At 34.7% G+C, this 25,738-nt stretch overlaps 1 protein-coding gene across 19 annotated transcripts in view; it reads left to right on the forward strand.

Moving 5' to 3' along the window:
- The window catches only part of ADAM22 (ADAM metallopeptidase domain 22), a 230,158-nt gene that overhangs the window by 183,230 nt on the left and 21,190 nt on the right, over positions 1-25,738 (forward strand). For all 19 annotated transcript variants that reach the window (XM_019716244.2, XM_019716282.2, XM_074340694.1 and 16 more), the window contains exons 16-26: positions 26-97; positions 317-409; positions 4,463-4,543; positions 8,229-8,279; positions 8,501-8,564; positions 10,222-10,327; positions 12,865-12,984; positions 15,381-15,549; positions 18,919-19,033; positions 21,255-21,345; positions 23,804-23,821. In XM_019716244.2, the coding sequence (XP_019571803.2) occupies positions 26-97; positions 317-409; positions 4,463-4,543; positions 8,229-8,279; positions 8,501-8,564; positions 10,222-10,327; positions 12,865-12,984; positions 15,381-15,549; positions 18,919-19,033; positions 21,255-21,345; positions 23,804-23,821 (980 nt within the window). The remainder of the gene's footprint in view (positions 1-25; positions 98-316; positions 410-4,462; positions 4,544-8,228; positions 8,280-8,500; positions 8,565-10,221; positions 10,328-12,864; positions 12,985-15,380; positions 15,550-18,918; positions 19,034-21,254; positions 21,346-23,803; positions 23,822-25,738) is intronic.

Consider the following 25,738-nt stretch of genomic DNA (forward strand, 5'->3'; position numbering starts at 1 on the left):
TATATTTTTGGTTTTCATTCCACAGCTTCTTGATCCCCCTGAGTGTGGCAATGGCTTCATTGAAACTGGAGAGGAGTGTGACTGTGGGACCCCGGCAGTAAGTCTCTGGATGTTTTGATGATTTTTTAAGGTTATTCAGGGTCATTCCAGGTACACACACCGAGACATACAGAGCAAGTGTTATGCCTGGAAATTTTAAAAGATTTGTGGAAGAAAGATTATTATTGTGAAGCTATACATTTACTTTAGAAAATATTCTGGTGCTTTCAGGAAAATAATCATGTTCTGATGTTTTGCCAATGTTTATATTCCTTAGGAATGTGTCCTTCAAGGAGCAGAGTGTTGTAAGAAATGCACCTTGACTCAAGACTCTCAATGCAGTGATGGTCTTTGTTGTAAAAAGTGCAAGGTAAATAAATGCTGATTCTTAACCAATTGACAGAAAAGAGGACATATCAGATTAAATTGCTAAGGCTGGTAAATATACTCTAATAACAATAGTAGTACCTAACACATGTTAAATGATTAAGTACCAGGGGCTTTACAAGAGCCTCACAAAATTTGATGAGGTATAGTAACTATTTTTATTCCCATCTAACAGATAAGAACACTGAGTCTTGTAGTGGTTAAGCAGTTTGCCCAGGGTCTTACACCAAGCAAGTCAGGGAGCTAGGGCGTGAACTTTTGTCCTTCCCAGAGTTTGTCCTCTCGCTTCTGCCTCCCTGAGGAGCATGTACATTAAATAATACTAGGTGTTTAATCTTTGAATTATGTTTTTCCTTTCTTGTAAAGCCAAGCAGGTATTCAGTAGAACTTTTTCTTGCTTCTCAGCTTGGTATATCTCTTGCATAGCTGTTGAGGGACCAAAAGGAATACTTTTAGACATGGTCACACCTTAATGTGTTGAGTATGAGAGTTTAAAATGCATCTTTTTAAAAAATGTTTTTTCTAGTTTTATTGAGATACGATTGACATACAGCCCTGTATAAGTTTAAAGTATACAACAGCATAATGACTTGACTTACATATATTGTGAAATGATTACCATAATAAATTTAGTTACTATACATCATTTCATAAAGATACCAAAAAAAAAAAAAAAAGAAAAGTAGTATTTTTCCTTGTGATGAGAACTCTTAGGATCCTTAATAATGTTTAAAAATTCCATACAGCAGTGTTAACTATAAGCATCATATTTTACCTTATATCCCAGTACTTATTTACCTTATAGCTGAGAGTGTGTACCTTTTGACCATCATCCAATTCGTCCAATAGTTTCTTAAGTCATCAAAAATGTTAATGTACATTTAGATACAAATATACATATAGAATGATATTTTGGTTTTAGAAGAATTATTCCATCTATAAATCTCAAGACACTGTGGGCAGTAAATTCTAAATAAATTAAACTGCTGCCAAATGTTTATTTTGATGCTTTTCTTTTTAATAAAATGCATCTTTAAACACATTATCTGTTTTCATTCTCCCAATAGCATCCTCATACCTGTCTCCAAATATTTAAACCTTTCCATCAAGACTAAGAGTTACTTGAGGCTTACCTTTTTCAAAGAAACCTATTTCTTTTTTCTCTTCTGGTACAATAGTCTACATTATTTCTGAGGTTTAATATCTACCTCTTTTAGTCTGTACATTTTATGGAAGCAGAGCCCAGGACTTACACAGTACTTAGTACAGGTTCTTAGTAAATATTTGTTGCATGAATGAATGAATCTGTGCAGCAGTCTCTTACTAATTATGTGCTGATTAATTAACTTTAGTATAAGAGTTAAGACAGGGTAGAATATGAACCTATCATATGAAGTATCTACTGAGTGCCAGAGAGAGTGGTAAGCACTTTTAATTTATATTGTCTTGTGTCTGCATTTCTCAATGCGGGCACTATTGACATTTGGGGCCAGATAATTCTTTGTCGTGAGGGTGTGTCTTGTTTATTGTAGAATATTTAGCAGCTTCCTGGTCTTCTACCACATGCAAGCACCACCCCTCCCAGTCATGATAACCAAAAATGTCTCCAGATATTGCCAAATGTCCCCTCAGGGGCAAAATCACTCCTGGTTAGACCGCTATCTTAGATGATGCTTGCAACCACACTTTTGGGGTCGGCATTATTATCCATATTTTTCACTTGAACAATCCCAGTCTCAAGGAAGTGAAATAACCTGCATAGGTTCATTCAGCCAGAACGGAATAAATGTTCACTTACATCCCAGATCTGCTGGTAGCTATTTCTGTTGTTTCCGCTTGAGCACCATGTCTCTGGCAGGTTTTTAAGACAAGAAAGGCCCTGGCAGAGATCTCTGAAAGCATTTTCTAAAAAAGGAAGATTAAACTAGAGGTGAAAGAGATGTATTTTCATTTTGGCTGCCTCAACTATTTATTCTGACAGCTTTTCCAACTGCCTTAACAAGGGATCCCCAATCTTCATGTTAATCCTTGGTGATTTAAGTCTGCCTGTCCATAAAATGCATTTGATGATGCCATTTTTCTTTGATTTATAGAACCCAGCTCTTTGTGATATTATCATTTCAAGGAACAAGTAAAAATAATAAAATTAAAATACATACAATAAATTGTCATGATTAACCCTCCCACAAAATAAGTTACCTCTGTCCCAGTCAAGTAAGATCCTTTTTTGCCATTTTCTCTACCCCACACCCCCACTCTCGCCCCTACCCTGGACTCCTGGGGGAGCCAGAGGCAGGATAGTGAACAGAGAGGGGGAAATAGAAGAACAAGATGAAAAACTTTGTGTATCTCTAGTTTTTCTGCGTGTGTTTATAATAACTATCTATCCCAGAGCTGGCAAACGTTTCCTATAAAGAGCCAGAGAGTAAATGGTGTAGGCTTTGTGGGTCATAGGTCTGTGTCAGCTATTCAACTCTGCCTTTGACAGCAGCCATCGAAAATACAGAAATGAATGGGCATGGCTGTGTTCCAATAAAACTATACAGAAACAGGCAGCCAACCAAATTTTGCCCTCAAACTATAATTTGTGGACCTCTGCTGTAAACTATTGCTTATTCACTTGTTTATTATTTTCTTCTCTCATTAGTAAGTAAGTTCCGAGAGGGCAGGGGTTTGGGTTGATTTATTTACTACTGTACCTCAGCCCTTAAAGCAAGTCCTCCCTCACCATGCTTCCTCTTAAAAGTTACTGGCAGTTCTTGGACCATTTATACTCTCATATAAATTCTATCTTAAACCTGCTCATATTTCTACCTCAGATGTTCTAAAATTGTGGTTTGCCTCAATCCCAAGGAGGAAGACAAACAGAGTATATGAAATGAAATGATCTTGCTTATTTCCATATTTTTATGACCTGTTTACCCCCACTAAAATGTAAGTTCTTTGTGAGCAGGATTCTTGTGTTTTGTTTTCCATTGAGCCTCCAGTGGCTAGAAAGTGCCTGGCACATTTTAAGTGGCTAGTAAATAATTGAATGAATGAATGAATGAATGAATGAATGAATGAATAAGTGAACACAAATTTTGTTCAGATCTTCTAAAAAGTACCGGTAAAGGTGCTGATTGGCAATGGCAGTGTGCTGTTCATGTTCTAGGAACAACAGGAAACTTGACTGCTGAGAAGATTGTGAACAAGCGAGAGAAGCTGAAATTTGCAGGAGTTCGGGGGTTGTCCCAAATGATGTGTGTGTTTGTGTAAACACAGATAAAAACATAGTAGGGCCCACCTCCAAATATCAACATTTCGAAGAGGAAAAGAGAATGGGATTGAGAGGAGAGGGGAAGGATGAAAACTTTGTGTCTCTGTTTTATTCTAGTGAATACTCTTGTAATTCATAAATCCAGTGAGCTTCAAAATTTATTTGTACAACTCTCAAACAAGAAATATTTAAGGTGGTTGAAAACAGACCAAAAAAACCTGCCATGCACAGATACAAATCATAGAAACATTAGAAGAGAATAAAAGACCAAGCTATAGACCTATGTAAAAATGAGGCAGGAAAGAAGAAAGCGAAAGCATGGGAGGAAAGAGCTTTGCCAGAAAATCTATCTTTAACAATTCAGCCCAAAATGTAACTTTCAAATTCTTGGCAGATGAGGCAAAAAAGAGTAATATGATAAAGGTGCCAATAAAAATGAAAGGTAAAGTGTAAATCCAAAAGCTATTTGGAAGGAAAAATTACTAGAACTCAGACTGACTCTTCCTTGTGGTGGAGAATGTATCATCAAGCACTATCCTATTTTAGCAAGATATTGTAAGACTTATATGATGACTATGCAAATTACTTTGTACACGAGAAACTCTCTCTGAAAACTATTAAATTAAAATTTCATTCAGTAACTGTGGTTTTCAGACTATGATCTTAAAATAGTTTAAGATATTGCTATCCAAAAAATATTCATTTTGTTTTTTCAAAGATGACACTGTGAGAATTTTTTTCTTCAACAGTTTTACACATTGATTTTGTTCACTTTAGTTTCAGCCTATGGGGACTGTGTGCCGAGAAGCAGTAAATGATTGTGATATTCATGAAACATGCTCAGGAAATTCGAGCCAGGTAATTTACGGAACAATTACTCTAAACTGGATGGGAACAAGTAGGAATATCTTTAGTGCCTTGATCCCCAGGTGACATGGAAATGGACGAGATGCTTATCTCTTTTTTCACGTCAACTTTTATCCTCGCTTTATTTTTCAGGAATGTAAGTTTCAGGAATCGAAGCTTGAGCGGATGTTCAGCATAATTTTGTCTTCATGTTGAACAAAGCTAAGACTGCACGCATGCCTCCACTGCTATGTTTTTGTTTTACGTAGGGAGTAAAACTTGTTTGCTTTTTGTCTACCTAGTGAAAGAGGAAACAAAAAGACTCTTCAGCTGGTTGAAACAGGAGTCAGCCCAGGCAGACAGACCCTCAGAGCATTGGGTTCTGGGAAGGAGCCTGTCTCTCTGTCTCCACTCTTACTTATCTGAGCTAGCTTACATCACCTTAGCCATTACTAGTAGTTGCTTTTGAGTTTAATATCATTTGTTTGTAAACGGAGAAGATAGGGAAGTTGATAAACTTTGGCAAGGGTTCCCCGATTTCAAATGATCAGTGTCTACACAGACAGTCCTCGCTTTGCGTAGTGGTGCAGGATAATGAAAACAAGCATGCAAGCTGAAACCATGTGAAGTCATCTAGTAATCAGTGGAACCAAACTACCGTTGTTCTGTGATCTTTAAAAAAGGTCGGACTATTAAATACTCTCTTACCATTGGCTTTAAGTGAATAGGAAAATGAAAAAACAAACTAATACTTATTTAGCACACTAAATTAAAACAGAAACACTGAGAATTAAGGTATTTTATTTCTTTGTAAAAGACTTACCAGGAGTAGTCGAAACTGCCGGCCGCCTTCTTGTTGCAAACCTTATGATTCCTACTGAGCACCTTGTCCGTGCATTGTTGAATCGTCATACTCCTTTCTCAGTTTGGATCAGCTTTAAGCATTTTATCCTTTTTGCTGTCAACGTCATGCACTCCTTCCAAGAGATCTGAAGATGTGAACGTGAAGATTTTTGCGGAACAGGAGTATGAACATTCCCATAGTGAGCAATTTTTTTCTGTAACTCTATTTACACTCAATGAGAATTTCTTTTCCAGTGGCATCACTCCGCATTTTTTTGCAGCACTTTCATCTTTGTTGGCCAGTTCCCTCTTTTGATTATCCAGTTTTGTAAAATGTCACGTGTTATCACCTAAATACAGTGAGACAACAACACTACACACTTTGTTGTCTGTGTATGAACTGAATAAATAGATGGCAAGTGACTAATCACTGAGTCTGAAAGAAGTGACAAGATGGGTTATTCACCATGATGGGCATCTGTTATTTAGGAGTCTAGTGATAAGTTAATTGAAGAGCTCCAGCAGTTTTTTATGCAATTACTCACAGTTAATATATTATGGTAACTGAAAGTAGAACTGTGTTATTGGGGTACTACCATGTTTCCCCGAAAATGAGACCTAGCCAGACAATCAGCTCTAATGCGTCTTTTGGAGCAAAAATTAATATAAGACCCGGTCTTATTCTACTATACTATAAGACCTGGTCTTATAATATAATATAATATAATATAATGTAATGTAATGTAATGTAATGTAATATAATATAATATAATACTGGGTCTTATATTAATTTTTGCTCCAAAAGACACATTAGTGCTGGTTGTCCAGCTAGGTCTTATTTTCGGGGAAACATGCTAGTGATTTTTAACAAAACCCTGGTAACTGAAATTCATGTATATTAGAGCCATGCAAAGCTAGGACTGCCTACATATTTTGTCCTCTAGAGAAGAGTGATTTGGTAGTTGTCTGTCTACATGAACCATTAAAAATGCTTTATTTTAAAGATAGTCATCCTAAGAGACTAAAGATTTTTCATGTAAAAGTCTGTTCCTTTCTTATCTGTAATTAGCGTCATGTCTAAGCTAGCACTTAGTGATGATGAGGGTATGATGAATTGATGGATGTGCAAAGGTGTTCTTGTTGCATTAGTTGTAACAGCATAAATTGGAGATACAGCAGGTCCTCGAAGAACAGTGTGTTGTTCATTGTTATTTTGTTATAACATTAATGAGATGCTCTAGGAATTTAACTCTTGTTTACATCAATTAAGGTATGGTAAAATTGGTTTATTATACATCATTTTGCTTAAAGTCACAGACACTATCGAAGATGTTGAGGACTTAATGTATTTTTAAGTGACTATTTTAGTACGTTGGTTATATGGTTTTGTCTACTTAGTTAAGGAGGAAACAAAAAGACTCTTCAGCTGGTTGAAACAGGACTCAGCCCAGGCAGACAGACCATCAGAGGTTTTTTTTTAAGTTTATTGGGGGTGACAATTGTTAGCAAAGATACATAGATTTAAGGTGTACAATTCTGTAATACATCATCTATATATCACATTGTGTGTTCACCACCCAGAGTCAGTTCTCTTTTCATCACCATATATTGGATCCCCTTTACCCTCATCTACACCCCCCTCCCTTTCCCTCTGTGTCTGACTTTTTGTTTCTTCATTTGTTTTTCTTTCTTTTTTTTTTTTCAGTTTTATATACCATATATCAGTGAAATCAAATCATTCTCAACTTTTTCTGTCTGATTTATTTCACTTAGCATTATAATCTCAAGATCCATCCATATTGTGGCAAATGGTACTATTTCATGTTTTCTTATGGCAGAATAGTAGTCCATTGTGTATATCCAACTTCTTTATCCAATCACCTATAGAAGGACACTTTGGTTGTTTACATCTCTTGGCCACTGTAAATAAAGCTGCAATGAACATAGGAGCACATATATCATTATGAACAAATATTTTCATATTTTTGAATAGATACCCAGGAGAGGGATTGCTGGGTCATATGGTAATTCTACTTTTAATTTTTGAGGAACCTCCACACTGCCTTCCATAGCAGCTGCACCAGTCTGCATTCCCACCAACAGTGTATGAGGGTTCCTTTTTCTCCACAGCCTCTCCAACACTTGTTATTGTTTGTCTTGTTGATGATAGCCATTCTAACTGGGGTGAGGTGATACCTCATTGTGGGTTTTATTTGCATTTTCTCTGATGATTAGTGATGTTGAATTGAACATTTTTTCATATCTATTGGCCATTTATATATCTTCTTTGGAGAAATGTCTATTCAGGTCCTCTGCCCATTTTTTAATTGGATTATTTGTTTTTTGTTGTTGTTGAGTTGTATGCGTTTTTTTATATATTTTGGATATTAGCCCCTTATCGGAGGCATTGTTTGCAAAAATCTTGTCCCATTTAGTTAGTTGTCTCTTTATTCTGTCGATGGTTTCTTTTGCTGTGCAGAAGCTTTTTAGTTTGATATAGTCCCATTCATTTATTTTAGCTTTTACTTCCCTTGCCTTTGGGGTCCAATTCATAAAATGCTCTTCGAACCCAAGGTCTGTAAATTTAGTACCTATGTTTTTTTCTATGCATCTTATTGTTTTTATTTGCTGCTGTGTAATCAACTGTTTTTGCCTCTAATCAGTATTTTTAGGGGAAGGTGCATCAATTGTAATTCCTTTTACTTTCTCTTGATGTTTTTTGCTTTTATTTTCAGATATTTTAAGAGACTAAACACATATCACACTCCATGTTTAAAATGAAAACATTAAAACGATTAGCTCATCCTAATATTTTGCTGTGCATTTTTATCATAGTTCTGTTTTCTTTTGCCAGTGTGCCCCCAATATTCATAAAATGGATGGCTATTCATGTGATGGTGTTCAGGTAGGTTACTTCATCTTTACCATTTTTCATGTGGATCAGCCAGAAAGAAATACTAAAATCTTAACAAAATAGGAAGACCACTTTAAATGTTTGGTAATCAATTCTGAAGATAAAAGGCCTTTACGGTGCTCATCTACTAGTTCTCCCAGTCGCATTTACTTTTTCAGTTATCTGACAAAAGCAGACATTGCATAGCTAATAAGTATGCTTTTCCATTTTAGGGAATTTGCTTTGGAGGAAGATGTAAAACCAGGGATAGACAATGCAAATACATCTGGGGGCAAAGTAAGTAAATAGTGTAGTTTGATCATTTCAAAGTATGGTATCAGACCAAGGGACATGTGAGCTGGAAGTCAATTTTCAACCACTTTATGAGTGGGAGAATTCTTGAAACCATTGAAAGTCTTAGCAGGGACACTTTTGTGGAAATGAGAGAAGGGTATCTCCTTTGAGAGGACACAGCCATACACGTGTTGGCTAGTTGGCCGTGCCTTTGGACATGACAGAAGGTGCCTTTGCTTCCAGGCAAGGGAAGGCCACTTTAGGATGTACAGCTAGGAAAATAGACCAAATCTGGACGTGAGGTCCACTTACACTTTCCTTGGCTGAGTGTCCTTAAGCAAAACCTCTACAACCATATGGGATGGACATAGACGCTGGATAGGGCTCGCTTGGCTTAGGACTGTAGTATTTTAGCTAGCGTTGCTTTTTCTTCAACAATCTTTTCTTAAAGTCTAGTTGCCTTTCCTACTTATAGGTGACCTTCTGCTGAGGTAGCTCTGCCATATCAGAAGGAAATCTTAGTGTTATTCCCTTCAAAGTTTGTAGGATTTTCAGAGGGAATGGCATAATATTTATATCAAAAACATGTTATTTAAGTTATATATCTATTTAGATATATGTTTAAATGTTGTATATTTTTTTCAGAAGTATTACCAGCTCTTTTGAAAGCCATTTTTTTTCAAAGTCTTTCAGAAGACAGTTTGTATTAGAAAGCAAGCTATAAAGATAATAATAATCCACATTGTCAAAAACTGTGGCTATTATCCTTTTGGGAGGGGAAGTGTATGTTTTCTTTGAGCAACTAGAGAAATATTGGGGTGGGGGAATATTTAGTCATGTAGGTTTGTACTTTGGACAAAGAGATATAGCAAAGAGATGTAGTTTTTTTTCCTCCACTTAAAAAATAGTAGCTGACAGAAAGAAGTAGGAAAAGAAAATACAAACATAATTATTATTTTCTTTTTAAATATATACAAGCAGTTTTTGGATTAGTTTGCCAAAGTCATTTTGATCTAGCTCTTGGATAACTTAATCAACCAACCTGGTTTTAGCAAAAATAAAATCCTGACAAAGATGACGACATAATATAAAATATTATCTGACGGTCAGAGATTCTGCATGAATTCAAGTTTGTCTAAAAGCAAAATAAAGTTATTTTTTTGTTTTGCTTTTTGCTAGCTGTTAAGAATTAGTGAACAAGTTAGAAATTGGACCAATGTTTCTTGAATCTTTAATTATAGTACGTTGCTGTTTTAATAAAATTGTCTTTATGATGAATAAAAGTTATTGAGTGAGAAATTCATGCTTTACATTTAGGACTGAGATTAAAATGTGGAGTATTTATTCAAGGAACCAGTTGGTAGCATCTTCCCCTAATTACTGGCCAAATTCTGAAGAGGGTTGTTTGGAACCTAAATGCATCCTACCAAAGATCTAAATAGATTTGTTTTTCAAATTTCAAATGGGCAGCCATGAAAAATGTATGTGAGTCATGGATATCTGCAGTATAAGAAAACTCTTGTGAACTGTGGGTACAATTTTGGAATTGATAACATTGTAGTGGAGAAGAGTCCTTAAATAGCTATTTCCCTGACTGCAGACATTTTGAGCAGCTCGCATGTTACACATGTCACTGATAGAAAGCTCTATTCTGCTTCAGAGGTGATGGCATCAGACAAATACTGCTATGAGAAACTGAATATCGAAGGGACCGAGAAAGGAAACTGTGGGAAAGACAAAGACACATGGATACAGTGCAACAAACGGTGAGATGGACAAGTTAGCCCCAAGCTTATCCCTTAGTTAATTACAAACATTACTTTTTAAGGGACCAGGACTTTCCTGTTTTCTGCATCCCACAAAGCAGTGTGTTGCCTGTTCATCTCTTCCCAGTGTTACAGCATCACCTTTGAAGAAAGTTCCCAAATCTTAACATGTACGCTGACCTCTCTCCTAAGGCCCAAATCATACTTATAGCTACCTTGGGAATTTCTCACCTCAAAGACACCTGCCAGCATCTCAAAAGCAGCACAAATTAAAGCCACCAGACTATGTCCTCAGTTAACTGGCTCTGACTCTTCTACACCACTGTTTTTGCCAAAGGTCTTAATATCTCACTGTGCTTCTGTTTAGAAACCTCAAAATGATTCTTGACTCCATCTTCCCTCTGGCACATTGTCCAAACGGCCAAATCATGTCTGTTCTTTCCTTTATTCCCCCACCATTTGTCTTTAATTCACCCTTTCATTTCCATTCCTATTGCATTGAGGACCTATATTAAGGACCCAACTAAGACCTATATTAACTCTTCAACTATTACAGAAGCGTCTTAACAGATTTTTACGCCAGCAGTCTCTAAAAGGCTGCCATCAGAACAATCTTATACAGAATAGTTTTGACCATGTCAATTCTTTGTTCAAATTTCACTGGTTCCACATAGCTAATTAATAGTAGGAATAATACCCAACATTGATTGAACACACACTGTGTGCTAATCACTGTATTATGCTCTACATAAGCTACATCATTTAATCTTTATGTAAATTCTTCCCATTTTATGAAGGAGGCAACTGAGACACAGTTAACTAATTTGACCAAGGTCACATAACTAGGATGTAATAGAAGCAGAATTAGAATTCAGGCAGTCTGATTTCATAATTGTCTTTTAATTATTTTGTTGAACGTCATACTGTTTTGTTTAACAAACACAATGAAACCTTGGCTTGGCACTGTACCTCCTCCACAATTTGCCCCGACTTCCATTTTTTGTTTTTGTTTCTCTTCTCTTCCGTAGTTTAGTAAACTTTGCATTCCTAATATGTGCATTATATTTTCCTACCTCCGTGCCTATACTTGCGCTATTCATGTCTCTGGAATCACTCTTTATACCCACTTTATTACCAGTCAAAACTATCCATTCTTAAAAGATCTGCTTAGACAACACTTTCTCTATAAGTTATTTCTGGATTTACTGTAGAAATAAATCACCTACTTTTTCTTCTTAATTCCCACAGCCCTTTGTACTATTCTTATCCCCACAGCTATGTTGTTTTATAATTGTTTATGTATGTGATTTCTTTTCTCATCCAGCATATAATTTCCTTGAGGATAAAAATCATGTCTAATTGTCTTTATATATTGTAAAATATTTAGTAAGCTCCATACACAAAAATTACATTTAAAAAATGTTGAATGACTATCTCTTCTGTGTTAAGAAATCATTTTTGTTTATGACAGATACAATAAAATGATACCTGAACTTTTAAAAATTATTTTTTAAGAATGAAGTAATACGTATTGTTTTCTGTGTTGGTGATAGATACGAGTCCTTATTTTTCCCTTTTCTCTACCTGATAAAGCCTAATATTTCCATACATAATTTTGCCAGCCTACTAATCAGTCTTGCTGGCCTACTAAGAAGACATTTAAGGATATGTGTTTATCATTATCTATATTAATAATTAAAATGTGTTAGGTATGGAAATATGTAAGATAGTATTTAACACCAGTGAAAATATTTTACACATTAAATCAGAATTATCTGTGATAGTTGGGGAAGTAGTGGAATATGAGTATATTGAAGAAGGGATCATGAGCCCATGTGGTTGAGAATCTACAAAATGTATGTCTAGTTGTATATGTGTGTGTTTGTGTGTGTGTGTGTACACACACAGATATGATATGTATCTCTTTTTTAATTCTGGGGCAAAAAGTTGAAGAAAGAGCTGTTTTACAAAAGCATGCTCATCCAAGGTCATTCATTCACTTATCAAATATTAAAAAAATGTTTTAGTATAGCCAGTGATGTGTTATAGGGATAGAGATTCCAATATATCAGAAGTCTATTTGATGGATAATTTCCTTTAGACAAATTTTTTTGTTTGTATTTTAAACTTTTATTTATTTAAGTGTGTTTTTCCAAGACCTATCAGCTCCAAGTCAAGTAGTTGTTTCAATCTAGTTGTGGAGGGCGCAGCTCACAGTGTCCCATGTTGGGATCGAACCGGCAATCTTGTTGTTAAGACACTGCGCTCCAACCAACTGAGCTAACCAGCTGCCCTTAAATTCTTGAACTAATTGACAGTAAAGCAAAAGCTAAAAAAAAAAAATAATTGGGATTTTGATACATCAATAAATTTCAGAGAAGACACTTTTAAAGCTGGATTAAATGTATTTGGGTTTATTTTGCTTATAACTTGAGCATATCATATAGTTGATGAAAAACAAATGCTAAAATGAGATAAGATTACTGTTCTAACTGCACATGGTTGTAAAGTAAATAATTGGTATTCTTTTAATACAGGGACGTGCTTTGTGGTTACCTTTTGTGTGCCAATATTGGTAATATCCCAAGGCTTGGAGAACTTGATGGTGAAATCACATCTACTTTAGTTGTGCAGCAGGGAAGAACATTAAACTGCAGGTAATTATCCAACCATTCTGTGAGAATATCAGTCTGCTCACTTCTGAGGAATGCATTTAAGGATTACTTCTATTTTCAGTTCATGTGAACGTTAGTAAACCAAAATAGAATCTAGCCCATATAGTGAAATAAGTAAGTCCTGATAGAAAAGAAATGACAAGAATATAAAAATTAGGGTTTAGTTTACATTTAATTCTTATCAAAGGACATGAATGAGAACTTCTGGATATATTAGTGGATTAAATATATACATCTTCTTTTGTTCCCTCTGAAATCCCACTAAAGTGACACTAACTGAATCGTTTTTAGAAATCACATATCCACAGGAAAGCAGAGAAAGGGAGAGGAGACAATAGCAACAAAATTTTGGAGTGTGGAAAGCAAAAAGATGTGTGACAAATGATTATAAAAACTACAAAAACTGAAATCCTAAATCAGTTAATGGGGAAAACTGAGAACTAAGTCAGAATATACTGTCAGTTCCTAAAAAGCTCAAAAATGGGCATCATCATTTACTTCTGTAAGAGGGAGTAAAGGATTAAGGGGCAGGGAAGGGGCTTAAAATAAAGAACATAGGTAAAAGTCAGTTAAGGAAGCACTAGCAGATTATTTCCTTGTTTCAGCTAAATTGGGTATTGGTCACCCTCCCATGGGAGATTTGAGCTTTGTATTCTGAGATAATAAAATAGGTTTCCAGACTGAAGGACAGCAGGCAATATTGATATCAGTGTTGTATGGAACTGGTACTGCTTCATTGATGTTCAGTCAGAAAGCTCTAGAATTTCTAAACATCTATCTGTTCCCCCTCCTCAAATATGAGCAGATTATCAGACATGTGAAGAAATTCTCTGACATGAAAAAAAGAGATAAAAACAACCACTTAGAAAAAAAAAATAACAACCACCTACCAATATTTATGAGAGATAAGATATTTCTCTCATGAAACAAGAATAGAGTGCTATTTTAAAAAATGAAGAACATTCACGAAGGGAAAAATGCTTTTGGAAATTAAAAATATGATGGCAGAAATTAAACTCAGTAGTTGAAATTATCTCCCAGAAAAGTACGGCAAAAGAGGGAAAGAAATGAACAGATAGAGAAATTAGAATAGTAATAATAAAGAACAGAGAAGACAGCAGGGAGGAAATTATCAGTGAGTAACTCAAAAGTGATGTAACCTAGAACTGATGGGCTTGAATTTCCATATTGACAGGCTCACCAGCTGCCAGGTACAATGAATGAAATTAGAGGCTCATCTAAACCTATCATCATGAAATATCATAACCTTAGGACAAAGAACAGAATCCCAAATATTTCCAGAGAAGAAGGAAAAAAAGATGGGGCATTGGAATGACTTAGGAGCTATCAGCACGAGCCCTGGGAGCCAGAAGACAAAGGAGAAAATAATTTCCAAACTAGCATTCTGGACAGAGGCAAAATATCAATCAAGGATGAGAGTAGAAAATAATGACTCTTCTAGATATGCAAGTTTCCCCCAAATTTACTCCCCTAAACCTTTTCTCAGGAAGCTTCTGGAAATTGTGCTTCCCCAAAATGAAGGAGTAAACTAAGAGGAAGGCAGGGAATTTCGGAATCAAGCCCTCTCCATGAGGGCTGTCCTCCCATAGAGATGAGGGGAAATCTAAGATGTACAGCTCTGCACCAGGTACGAGGACATCCCGATCAGACAGGCGCAGGGGAAAGTCCAGATGGGAACTCCCAGAGAGATTTCTACAGGAAGAGGAACTGGTGATCAGTGGAGATTTTGACATTTAAAAAAACTAATTTATCTGTTTGACTCATTAAACTAATTAATAAAAATAAAAAGAATGGAGGTTTTTATGTAGTAGCCTTGACGTGGCACCATATTGATAAATTGATTATATATACATTTTCAATTTCTATTCTGTTTATTATTTATTCCTACATAACATGTAGACTTGCTATATTGAATAGTGTAGTTACAATAGTTGAGCCATTCTCAAATATAATTTGTAAATATAGCACTCTTTTTGGGAAATGTAAACCAAAATCACTTCTCATTTTTGTTCAAAACATTTGAAATCTCGAAACCTACTTACTTATGAAATCAAATACTATAATAATGGCCTTGACTTGTACATGATATCCAAGGCAAAATGATAAAGCCATTTCAAGTCAGGAACTGTTTAATTATGTTTAAATCCTAAAATATATCAATATCGTTGAAAAGACTTAGATCAAGGATTCAATTGCTTTCTTGACAGACGTTAAAAATGCTTGTTATTAGTTTTTATGAGATGATAAATAGAAAATAGGGAAATGGATATTGTCCACATTTTAATTTCTAAGTATATTGTTAAAATGAATGTGAATTAATGGAATCACAATTCTCTTTGCTCTCAATTTATTTTCAGTGGTGGGCATGTTAAGCTTGAAGAAGATGTAGATCTTGGCTATGTGGAAGATGGAACACCTTGTGGCCCCCAAATGATGTGCTTAGAACACCGGTGTCTTCCTGTGGCTTCTTTCAACTTTAGTACTTGCTTAAGCAATAAAGAAGGCGCTGTTTGTTCAGGAAATGGAGTGAGTATTCAGTACCTCACCATGGGGAACTACTCAGTTCTTTAACATCACAGAAATAGATATGACCCTAAACTGCATATTTCTGTAATAATGGAAAACATGTTTATTCATGTTTCTAGCTGGTTTGTAAACAGTTATTTTATCATAGTCATTTATTTGAATATTTCGCTGTGTAATCTGCAAAAGCCTGGGAATAAAAAAAAAAAAATCTAATCTTCCTAACCAAATTCTTTCATCTTCTTTTTCTTATAATGTTAATTTGATCTCATATAATATAATGTCAGTTTTCTATAAGTGATCTAGGAAACAATATATGGGATAAAAAAAGAATAAAAAGCAGGGGCAGTGGCCATAATATTTAACAACTGTATGGTCCAGGCACTGACCAATTAGAACACATCATAAATAACTGCCGTAGCCACACCAGTGTCCATCAGCTGAGGAGAACTCCTAGAAATAAAAACAGTAATTTAGGGAAATGTTTCTCACAGATGAATAGAAACAATGGCATTGTTTAAAAGTCTGAATTCTATTATCTTAGTCATATCTGATAATGTAAGTCCTATAGAAATATCATGCTCAGCAAAATAAGTCAAACAGTAAACTCGAGAACCATGTCATTTCGTTCAAATGTGGGATATAAAACTGAAAGCAACAAACGAATAAGACAAATGAAAACTCATAGACATGGACTACAGTTTACTGGTTAATGGAGGGACGGGGGGAGGAGCGTTCGGAAAGGGTAAAAGGGGTCAAATATATGGTGATGGAAGGAGATTTGACTGGGTGATGAACATACAATGCAATATACAGATGATGTAATATAGAATTGTATACCTGAAACCTATATAATTTTAATAACCAATGTCACCCCAACAAATTTAATTAAAAAAAGAAAAACATATATAGTCATAGGGATGTATAGTACAGCATAGGGAATATAGTCAATAATATTGTAGTAACTATGTATGGTGTCAGGTGGGTACTAGACTTAGCGAGGGGATCAGTTCGTAAATTATGTAAATGTCTAACCACTATGCTGTGTACCTGAAACTAACACAGATTAATATTACATGCCAACTGTAATTGAAAATAAAATAAAGAAATAAGTTTATAGGTTAAATAAACACGCTTTATTAGTGATTACAGATTTGTCATTTTCAGTTAGGAATTCCTACACTAACAAAACCTTTTCGGGTTCTTTTTCTTTTGGTATGTGCTATGATTTCTTCTTACCCTCATTCCAGATTCTTTACTTGAACTGGTTGTACTATCCAGTTGAGGTAAAGGATCCCTGTCCTGGAATTGTAAGCCTGAAATCCTGGTCATTCCATGTATGTCCCCAAAGGATATGCCAAGAATGTCTTAAGGAAGGCTTACTAATTGTTATTCTTTGCCAAAGGATAGGAATTCTTATCGCACATGAAAATAGAGAAGGCATTAAAGTAAGCAGTTCTGCTCCTATAAAGGGATCTGCTAAGTCCTGTTTTCTTAAGGACTAAGAGTATGTTAGGGGGAAATGCTTTTTGGGGGGACAGGGGAAAAGAATAATGGAAAATTTTCTTGATCATTCATGCTAATAAATAACCATATCTATTCATCTAGAAATCCTGAGTATACAACAGAGTCCAAACATAGTTGTGTTATGTAGCCACTTGTTTAATAGATGAGTAAAAGAGTGATAGACACAAGTAAATCAGATGGCAAATAATATCCAAATTATTTACAATAATTATGCATAATATAGAGAGGTTATATCCTATGTATTTTTACAGTAACTTGACTGTATATGTGACAAAAACTAAAATGAGAAATATAATTTATATTCTTATGCACTATGCATTGTGTAGTTGAGAGTATGGGATTGGAATCAGTCTGAGTTTGAATCCCAGCTCTACTTTTTACGAACTGGGTGAGATTTGGCAAATTTCTTAGCCTCTCTGTGACTCAATTTCTTTATTGTAAAGTGGGAATAATAATATTGCCTACTTTACAGGATTGTTGTGAGGAATCAATGAATTAATACTTTTGTATATAATACTTAAAACAATGCCTGTGATATAGTGAGTGTTCAATAAATATTAGCTATGACTCTTTTATTATCACTGTATACTTGTCTCTATATCACTGCTGCTGTTGTATGATATGAAAACTGATACTTGGAGAAGCCAGTTGAGCTGGTTAGATCTGTTGATAAGACAGTGGTAAAAGGGGAACTCAAAGTCAGGCATTTTGACTTTAAGCCTAAAACCTTTTTCTTTCTGCATATTTGTTAGTCTGCAGAAATTTGTTAATCTGAATTAATTTGAGATCTGCAATTTGTTTGTCATATTTTATAGTTACATTTAGATATGGATGTATGTCATCTTCCAGCAAATTAGATCAGAGAAAAGACAGAAACCCATCCAGTGAAAACCTACCTCCTAAAGAACTTCTCTGATCTTAAACCTAACTGAATTCTCTCCTATTTCCCACTCCATTAAAAGTTGTTTTGAATTATAAGATCTAGGTATAGATTCTTTTTCCTGGATATATAAATAAAGACAGATTGTTGTCTGACAATTTTTTAAAAATTTAGTGTCATTTTTATGTAAATTATTTCCCCTGTGCTTTGTTTGAGGGGTTAGCAGTTTCCATGACCCAGAGGTAGCTAATCTCTGTAGCTTGGATTGAGGTGTCAAGGTTATAGCTTTGCGAAACTTTCTTCTCAGACCCCTGCAAAGCATCAGGCCTCTCTTCTTTTTTATCCAATTTCTCTTTATCTCATCTACTTTCTAAAAGATGACTAAAATTTTAGTATAAAGCTTTAGTATAAAATTTTAGTATTTATTTTAATTTCTTTATTTTTCAATTACAGTTGACATACAATATTATATTAGTTTCAGGTGTACAAATAGTTGTTAGACATTTGTATAACTTACAAAGTGATCACCCCGATAAATCTGGTTATTTATCTGACACCATACATAGTTATTATAATATTACTGACCATATTCCTTATGCTATGCATCCCCATGACTACTTTGTAACAACCAACTTGTACTTTTTTTTTTCTGCTTAGTTTTTTAAATCTCCCTCTTATAAAACTTAAGTTAATGAAATTCAAAACAGTAATTTATTTGATTTTTTTTTTAGACATATAAATTCATTCCTCTATTAGAATTTATTATTCCCTTTGGGTCAACTGTTGATCTCTAAATATTGTTTTAGATACTTGGGTAAGAAACAAGTAATTAGCATTAGGAAGAAAGTACTGATAATTTTTCAGTACCATCAAATTGCTAGGCATCTAATTAGAAATGAATGCTTATTTTCCATGCCTCTGTACCAGAGAGTTGACTTTTCCTCTGGATTGATTTTGGATCTCAGGTTTGCAGTAATGAGTTGAAGTGTGTGTGTGATAGATACTGGACTGGTGCAGACTGCAGCACTTACTCCCCCGTCAGCGATGATGCAAAGAATGGTATAACTCTGGCTGGCAATGGTAGGTACTTCATTTGTTATACATAAGGAAAGAGAAAGCTGTCCTTCAGACAATTTCATTTGGATTATTTTTATAACTCAAATATAAATTAAATCCACAAAATAATGAATTGCAATATACCACTGAGATCCACATTATGAAACTGATGGTTTCCATGAACTTGTAATGATATGGAATACTGAATATAACTTAGTCCCCCGATTTAGCGTTACGTGTACCTTGTCTTAATCAGACTGAGATTTTTCAAGTATTGTACTTGTTTGGGGCTGACAATAAACCCTAGCATTTCTTTTAAGTTAAGAAGGTCGTCACTTCTTAATTCTCTGAATTTAAAGGAAGAATTTTATATTTTGGGACTGAATAAATAAGAAAAGAATTAAATTAATTTTAAAATATTTTGTTGACTTTAATATTCTTTATCACAGAATCTCATTTGTATTCAAACCTCAGTTCTGTAGCCTGAACCGTAGGTCATTCTAGAAGTAGTAACCTTGGTCAGCATTCTTGGAAGGGGTTGAAGGACGTGGGTAAGAAAGTACAGATGCACCCCTACAAGCTAAAGTAGCCCAAATGGAGAAGCAAAATTAAATGCAGATAGTTGAGAGAATACAGATCTTGTCGATAAATGTTCCCTTTTAAACTATTTTATGAGGTCATTATTGAGTATTCTTTTGCATTAAAAAATGCTCAAGTCCTGAAGTCAGTTCGCTTCCAAAGGATGAGAAAAAAAGAGTATGTTCATTCTAATCCAGACAAGTTAAAAATCTTAGCCAATGTGACTTTAATAAAGAAAGCCACAGAGTGATTAAGGGGTTGGTATCCTCAGCCTTAGCAATGGTACTCGAGCTTGTTCCAACGGTTAATGCACAGATGAAGCTATTCAGGTCCATGGATTCTAGCATCTATGTTGATTGATCCAGGTTAAATCCCTGGAAGAAGAGGAAGGGAAGACAGACATGCTGGGTCTTAGAGAAGGAAAAATCCCAATGACCCAGGGGTCGTCTGGCATTGGCATCCACCCATCCCACAGAGGACCTGGGCAGGGTGGCAACTGTCTGTCTCTTCAGATGCCTTAGCCCTGCTGTCCCAACTGACTATGGAGGGCTCCCAGGCAGAGAGACTGCTACTGTGGTCATGGGGAATTGGAATCTGTTCCGATCACCCATGATTACTGATCTTTGATATCTAGAAGGATGCCTCAGGGGTGCAGCAGACAAGGAGAGATCTGAGCTGCTCTGAGTGAAACACATCTGGGTGATTTAAACATATGGTATAAGTCATTATTGGCAAAACAGGTCTCCTGGTATCAGAATCAGGCCTCTGATCTGCCTTTTGTGCTCTTGAGCCCTCACTTGGGCTTGTTGACCAAGACTGCAACTCACTGGGCCACTTTCACTGCCATGATTCCCTTTAGGATTCCATGTCAGCCTCCTGACAATGGATGCTATGTACAGGGCCATTGCTGACTGCTGAGTGCCAGCCCTGCCCTGCCTGACCCTCTGCCAGTCTGGTGCTGCCTGGCTCTCATGCCTCCCCAGCACCAATCTCCAGCCCACCAGACTCTTTTCCTTTGGTTTTTCCTTTTTTAGGGTGCACCATGGCCATCATTGCCAAGACCGGGAACTATAAGCCCAGTGCTTTTATCATTTCACCACCTGAGCTCTGATTATATAAATCTGTACACATGTTTTCTCTCTTAGGAAGCTTATATATACTTTAAGGACAAAATACCACATACACAACCAAGAGCAATAAGGACCTCGCATTAGTTGACAGAATGGAACAATATGACCAATAACATTTCTAGAATTTCTGAGGATGAGGTCAGCATCAAAAGGAACATGGATTTCTAAAAGTTTCTCCCCAATGGGTGCTATGCCAATATGGTAGAATTATCTTTATTTTTCTTTCTTTTAGTTCAATGACCTCATCATATCTTTCCAGAAAAATGCATGGAAATTATAATTGTGCAAAATGCACTTGGGCAAGAATTAAAAGGGAGCATACACAAAGAATTTAAAAACAAACAAACAATTGATGCCTGGTGCTAAGTTATGGCTGATTTTTCTTCCCTTTAAAAATACCCACTTTTAAAAATATTTTTAAATAATATTGTTAGTGTGATTATTACAAAACTGGAGAATAAAGTTCCTGAAAAAATTTTGTATCAAAATTTCACGTATATACACTGACCATCATTGTTTCTTTTTTGCCCCCACAGGTGTTGCTGGTACCAATATCATAATAGGCATAATTGCTGGCACCATTTTAGTGCTGGCCCTCATATTAGGAATAACTGCATGGGGTTATAAGTAAGTGAAACGTCTCAGTATTTTTACTATCAAAACATACTTTAAGACATTTTGTTTAAATGAATTAAACATCTAGGAAGTTTTGTGATAAACATACTTGCAATGGACATCAGTCTGGCTCAACACTCAGTCAGTGATTCTTGTTGGCATGGTTAGAGTTAATAACAATTTATCATTTTTTTAGATTTTGAGATAGCTCCCGTGTATTCTAAAAGTCTTGAATATCGTCTTAAAACCACTACATGAACTAAAAATCAATCCAAATTGTGTCTTATACAGAGGATGTGTTGGTTTGCTTGTTAATGATACAGGTCCTGTCTTGACTTAAGCTCACGCCCAGAAATGTAGGCAAGATAGTCAAGTAAAGAGTGCGGTGCCTTAATAAGAATCGCAGCTGCAGCACATCTGTACTGAGTGCTTGCTATGGCTGTGCGTCATGCTAAGGGCAAAACCTCTTTATCTTCACAGCCAGTTTGAAGGAGGCACTATTTGTTAAATATGGGGGTGTTTTTGTCTGAAGAGAAGACTGTTCAGAGATGTTTGTTAAAATTAAAATTCAACTTTAAGTTACAGCTTTTAAAAGTCTAATTCTTAAACTTCAGAGTTCAACTTAGAATTTTTTTTGTTTTATTTATAAATTTTAAAAAGTTATGCTATGTAAATTTTGAAAATTGGATCTTAGCTAGAACTAAAATTACCTTTCAGCTAATTTGAAACCTAAACATCTCCAATTACTAATGAAATGATTTGTGTCTATTTGTTTTAATGATTAGAATTAAAAATACATCTTTCTGTATAACATTTCTTATTTTCATGAAATTCTTTTGAGGTGTCATGTTTTTTTTCCACTTCTGAATGTATGTACTTTGCATATTCATTAAGGAAAAACACAAATCTTGGTCATACCGCAGTATCCTCTTCATAAATAATTTGAACCTAAATGATGAAAGTTTTAATGTTTACTAAACTTACTCAGAATATGTTTAAAAATAGAATGAGAATGTAGAAATTTTTAATATAGAAATTAAATTAATGAATATGATGTTTCACATCTTCTATTTCAAATTCAAAAATGGATTTAGGACCTGATAGCTCATTTTCTCATTAATTCTTCCAATTAAACTGTCTACCCCTTCTTCAAGCCTTGGAATCAGTGGGGGGAATGATGGAATAGGAAATAAGGAATACTCGTTAGGAACTAGTGGACCACTCAGGTAATCAGATTGAGAGAACAAAAAGTAAAACATTATTGTAGAAGAGGGAAAAAAGGGTCAAATATATGGTGACAGAAGGAGAACTGACTGGGTGGTGAACGCATGATGCAATATATAGATGACATATTATAGAATTGTACACTTGAAACCTATGTAGTTTTGTTGACCATTGTCATTCCAATCAATTTTAATAATAAAAAAGACACACCATTATAATACTAATCAAAAAGAAAAAACAAACATATGGACTAGAAAGATTCTGAGCTTATTCCCCCTGATAGTTTCAAGAATGAAAAATAATAAGTAACTAATTGGCACTTTTATCCTCGTGAGCTCATTACTAAACAAGATTCTTATTGGGTACACAGAATAGATTGGCAGGTAAAGGTGCTACAAACAAAATCGATGTGGAAGCATTATCTTGATCTTAGAGGAAGGAGTCTACAACTCAGTTGCGTGACCTTTTTAACATGTCTTCAGAATAACATTTAATTAGGTCAGGATAGAAAGTTAAAAATGAACTATTTTGAGTTAAAAGTTAAAAGTCACTGATGCCTCACTACTACAACCTCTAGAACACATTTTTAAGATTGGTTTATTTTAAAACTCATGTAATTTGATTTTAGAATATGGCCAAATTAAAAAAACAAAAAACTAAACTTTGAACAAAGTATTTCCAATGGGAAGTATTATTTCTTACTACTTAATGTAAGTAGTAAGAAGGTCCATAATGTAAGTAGTAGGAGGTCCATAACAGACATGTATTAACTCACTCTAATTTATCATAGTTTGGGGTACATACTGTATCCAAAAATAAATGAATAATGATTTTTATTTTTATGAAAACACAGTTAATTTGCATAACTTGATTGTTTCATTTCATTATTTAAATCAATATACACATCGGAAAACCTGTATTTGAAATAGAGTTGACTTTCTAACATTACTATTTAGTATGATGCAATCGATACTGAGAAAAGTTACTCTTTAATAACTGAAGTTTTTTATGCTTTAAAAAATAGTTATTTGAAAACTTTGTCATTACCCCTATGATGTCACTTGTAAACATGAGTGAAATTTATGTTTCTGTGACTTTGTATTCCTCATTTTAATTCTGCATTCAAAATCCTCCAGTGGAGACCTTTCAATGAATGCTAGAGCTTTTATGTTTAGTGCTGTCTCTTAATGTACTTTCGTAGGTAACTAATTCTCTTTTTTCCCCCTCTCTTCTTGTCCATGAAAAGAAACTATCGTGAACAGAGGTATGTGATGAGAATAATCTGAACATATAACTGAAAGGTTTAATTCCTATTAGCATCTTTGGAATTCATACATGCAATTATAAATAAAGTTTACTTTGTTTTTATGCTGTAGTGATCATAAACTAATTGTGGTTTTTCATGATCTTGAAATGATAATTTTAATAGTGATGCCATGGAGTGTATTCATTTAAAATATATCTATCATTATTGAATTTTAATGGTTATTTCATCTAACAATACTTCAATTAATAAAAGTTCTTGTTTGTTACTTTTATAGTAATATATATATATGGAAATTGATTTTTTCCCCATCTAAAACAAACTTCTTCTATGCTAATCTGTCACCTTTGTTTATGTTAGTTAATTAGCTTTATAGCACTCTTGTCAAATGCTTTCTGAGGGGATTTATTTTCTGTTACTGTTGTTATATCAGTAACTTCCATTCATAAGTGATAAAATTTCTATGGGCCTGGTGTTGTGGTCAGGAGACTGTCATGGCACTTGATGAGCCTGTTTTATTTCTGCATAAGGAAATATTTTCTGTACTGATTATTATTAGGTTATTTCACAGGTAGTTAAAGAAATAATTTGCATAGTTGGAATCTCTGATCATCTAGTGTACTTTTCTTGAATAAAAAAGCCCAGAAAGTCAGGCACTTCTTTCATCATAACCTTAAAATCTATGTTTAAGCAACAGTGTAAACAGGGATACAAAAAGCATTTATGCAGTTCTGTAACAATTGCCTATTTTTAAAATAAATCTAAATTAGCCCATATCAGGGTACACCCTTTGCTTTTCACATTAAAAAAAAATTACTAATGCTATTAGCTACTGATAAAAAAAAACCCTGAAAATGTCCTGGAAGTTGATAACCCAGACCAGATCTTGTACATCATGTAGTACTAGTTTTGTACACAAGATACCTTTTCAGATTCCTTCTTACTTTTCCTACTATTTTATTAAATGCCTGTGGCAAATTAGGAATAAGATGTAATAAACATGGTGAGACTTTTTCAGGCCCTAACCACAGTTTTCATTTTTTCACAAATTATATTTATGAACTTTACTCTTCTGATTCTCCCTACGTTGTAATATAAAATTCCTACAAGATTTTAGCCATAAGCATCTATAGAGTCTCTAGGAATAAGTGGTGCCTACAGGGTACCAACTGAGATCCTGGTCAGTTAGCATAGATATTGGAAAATATTGACCTGGCCCTGGAGTAACTAACTCATCATTAACAGAAAAAGTAAAACTGAGGCAAAAGTAGTTAAATTTTGAAACCACATAGATTTCTTTTTGCTATATTTTAAACTCGTTTTAAACTGTAGAAGAGCTGGAGCCATTTAAGCTTTCTGTTGGGTAGAAGTTGATCAGTCATAATCAGAAATCTAAGTTTGATGGCTTTATTCAGTGAAAAATAGAATTAGGCTAATAAGATAAACGTTGATGATTCAGCTTCATTTCCATAAGAACTGGGGCTATAATGTAATTTAATATTGATGATTACATAAAAAGGAAAATAAAATGCCGCAAATATGTAACATAAGCAAAACTAAAGTGTGTTCTAATACGTGCTCTCGCCAGGGATACTATCCAGAATAAAGGAATTGTCCACACTACAAAAAATTAATATGTAAAACTGAATTTCTTATTCTAACTCAATACATGCATAAGTATAGTTAAGAAAATGTTTACAGTAAGACTCTCCTTTACGTACCTGATATGATTTCATGCCTCCTGGTATTACTGAGTCATCATTTCATCTATCTGGCTACGGTTTTGGAATCTAGTTCATATTTTGAGAGTTGTCAAATCTTCAGCAGATATTCATTTTATATAATTTGATTTATTTTAACACAACCTGTATTTATTTTTTGCCCTTGTCCATAGCTAATGAATCTTAGGTTTGCACA

The sequence above is a fragment of the Rhinolophus sinicus genome, linkage group LG09 (genome assembly GCF_036562045.2).
Source record: "Rhinolophus sinicus isolate RSC01 linkage group LG09, ASM3656204v1, whole genome shotgun sequence".
Classification (NCBI taxonomy): Eukaryota; Metazoa; Chordata; class Mammalia; order Chiroptera; family Rhinolophidae; genus Rhinolophus; species Rhinolophus sinicus.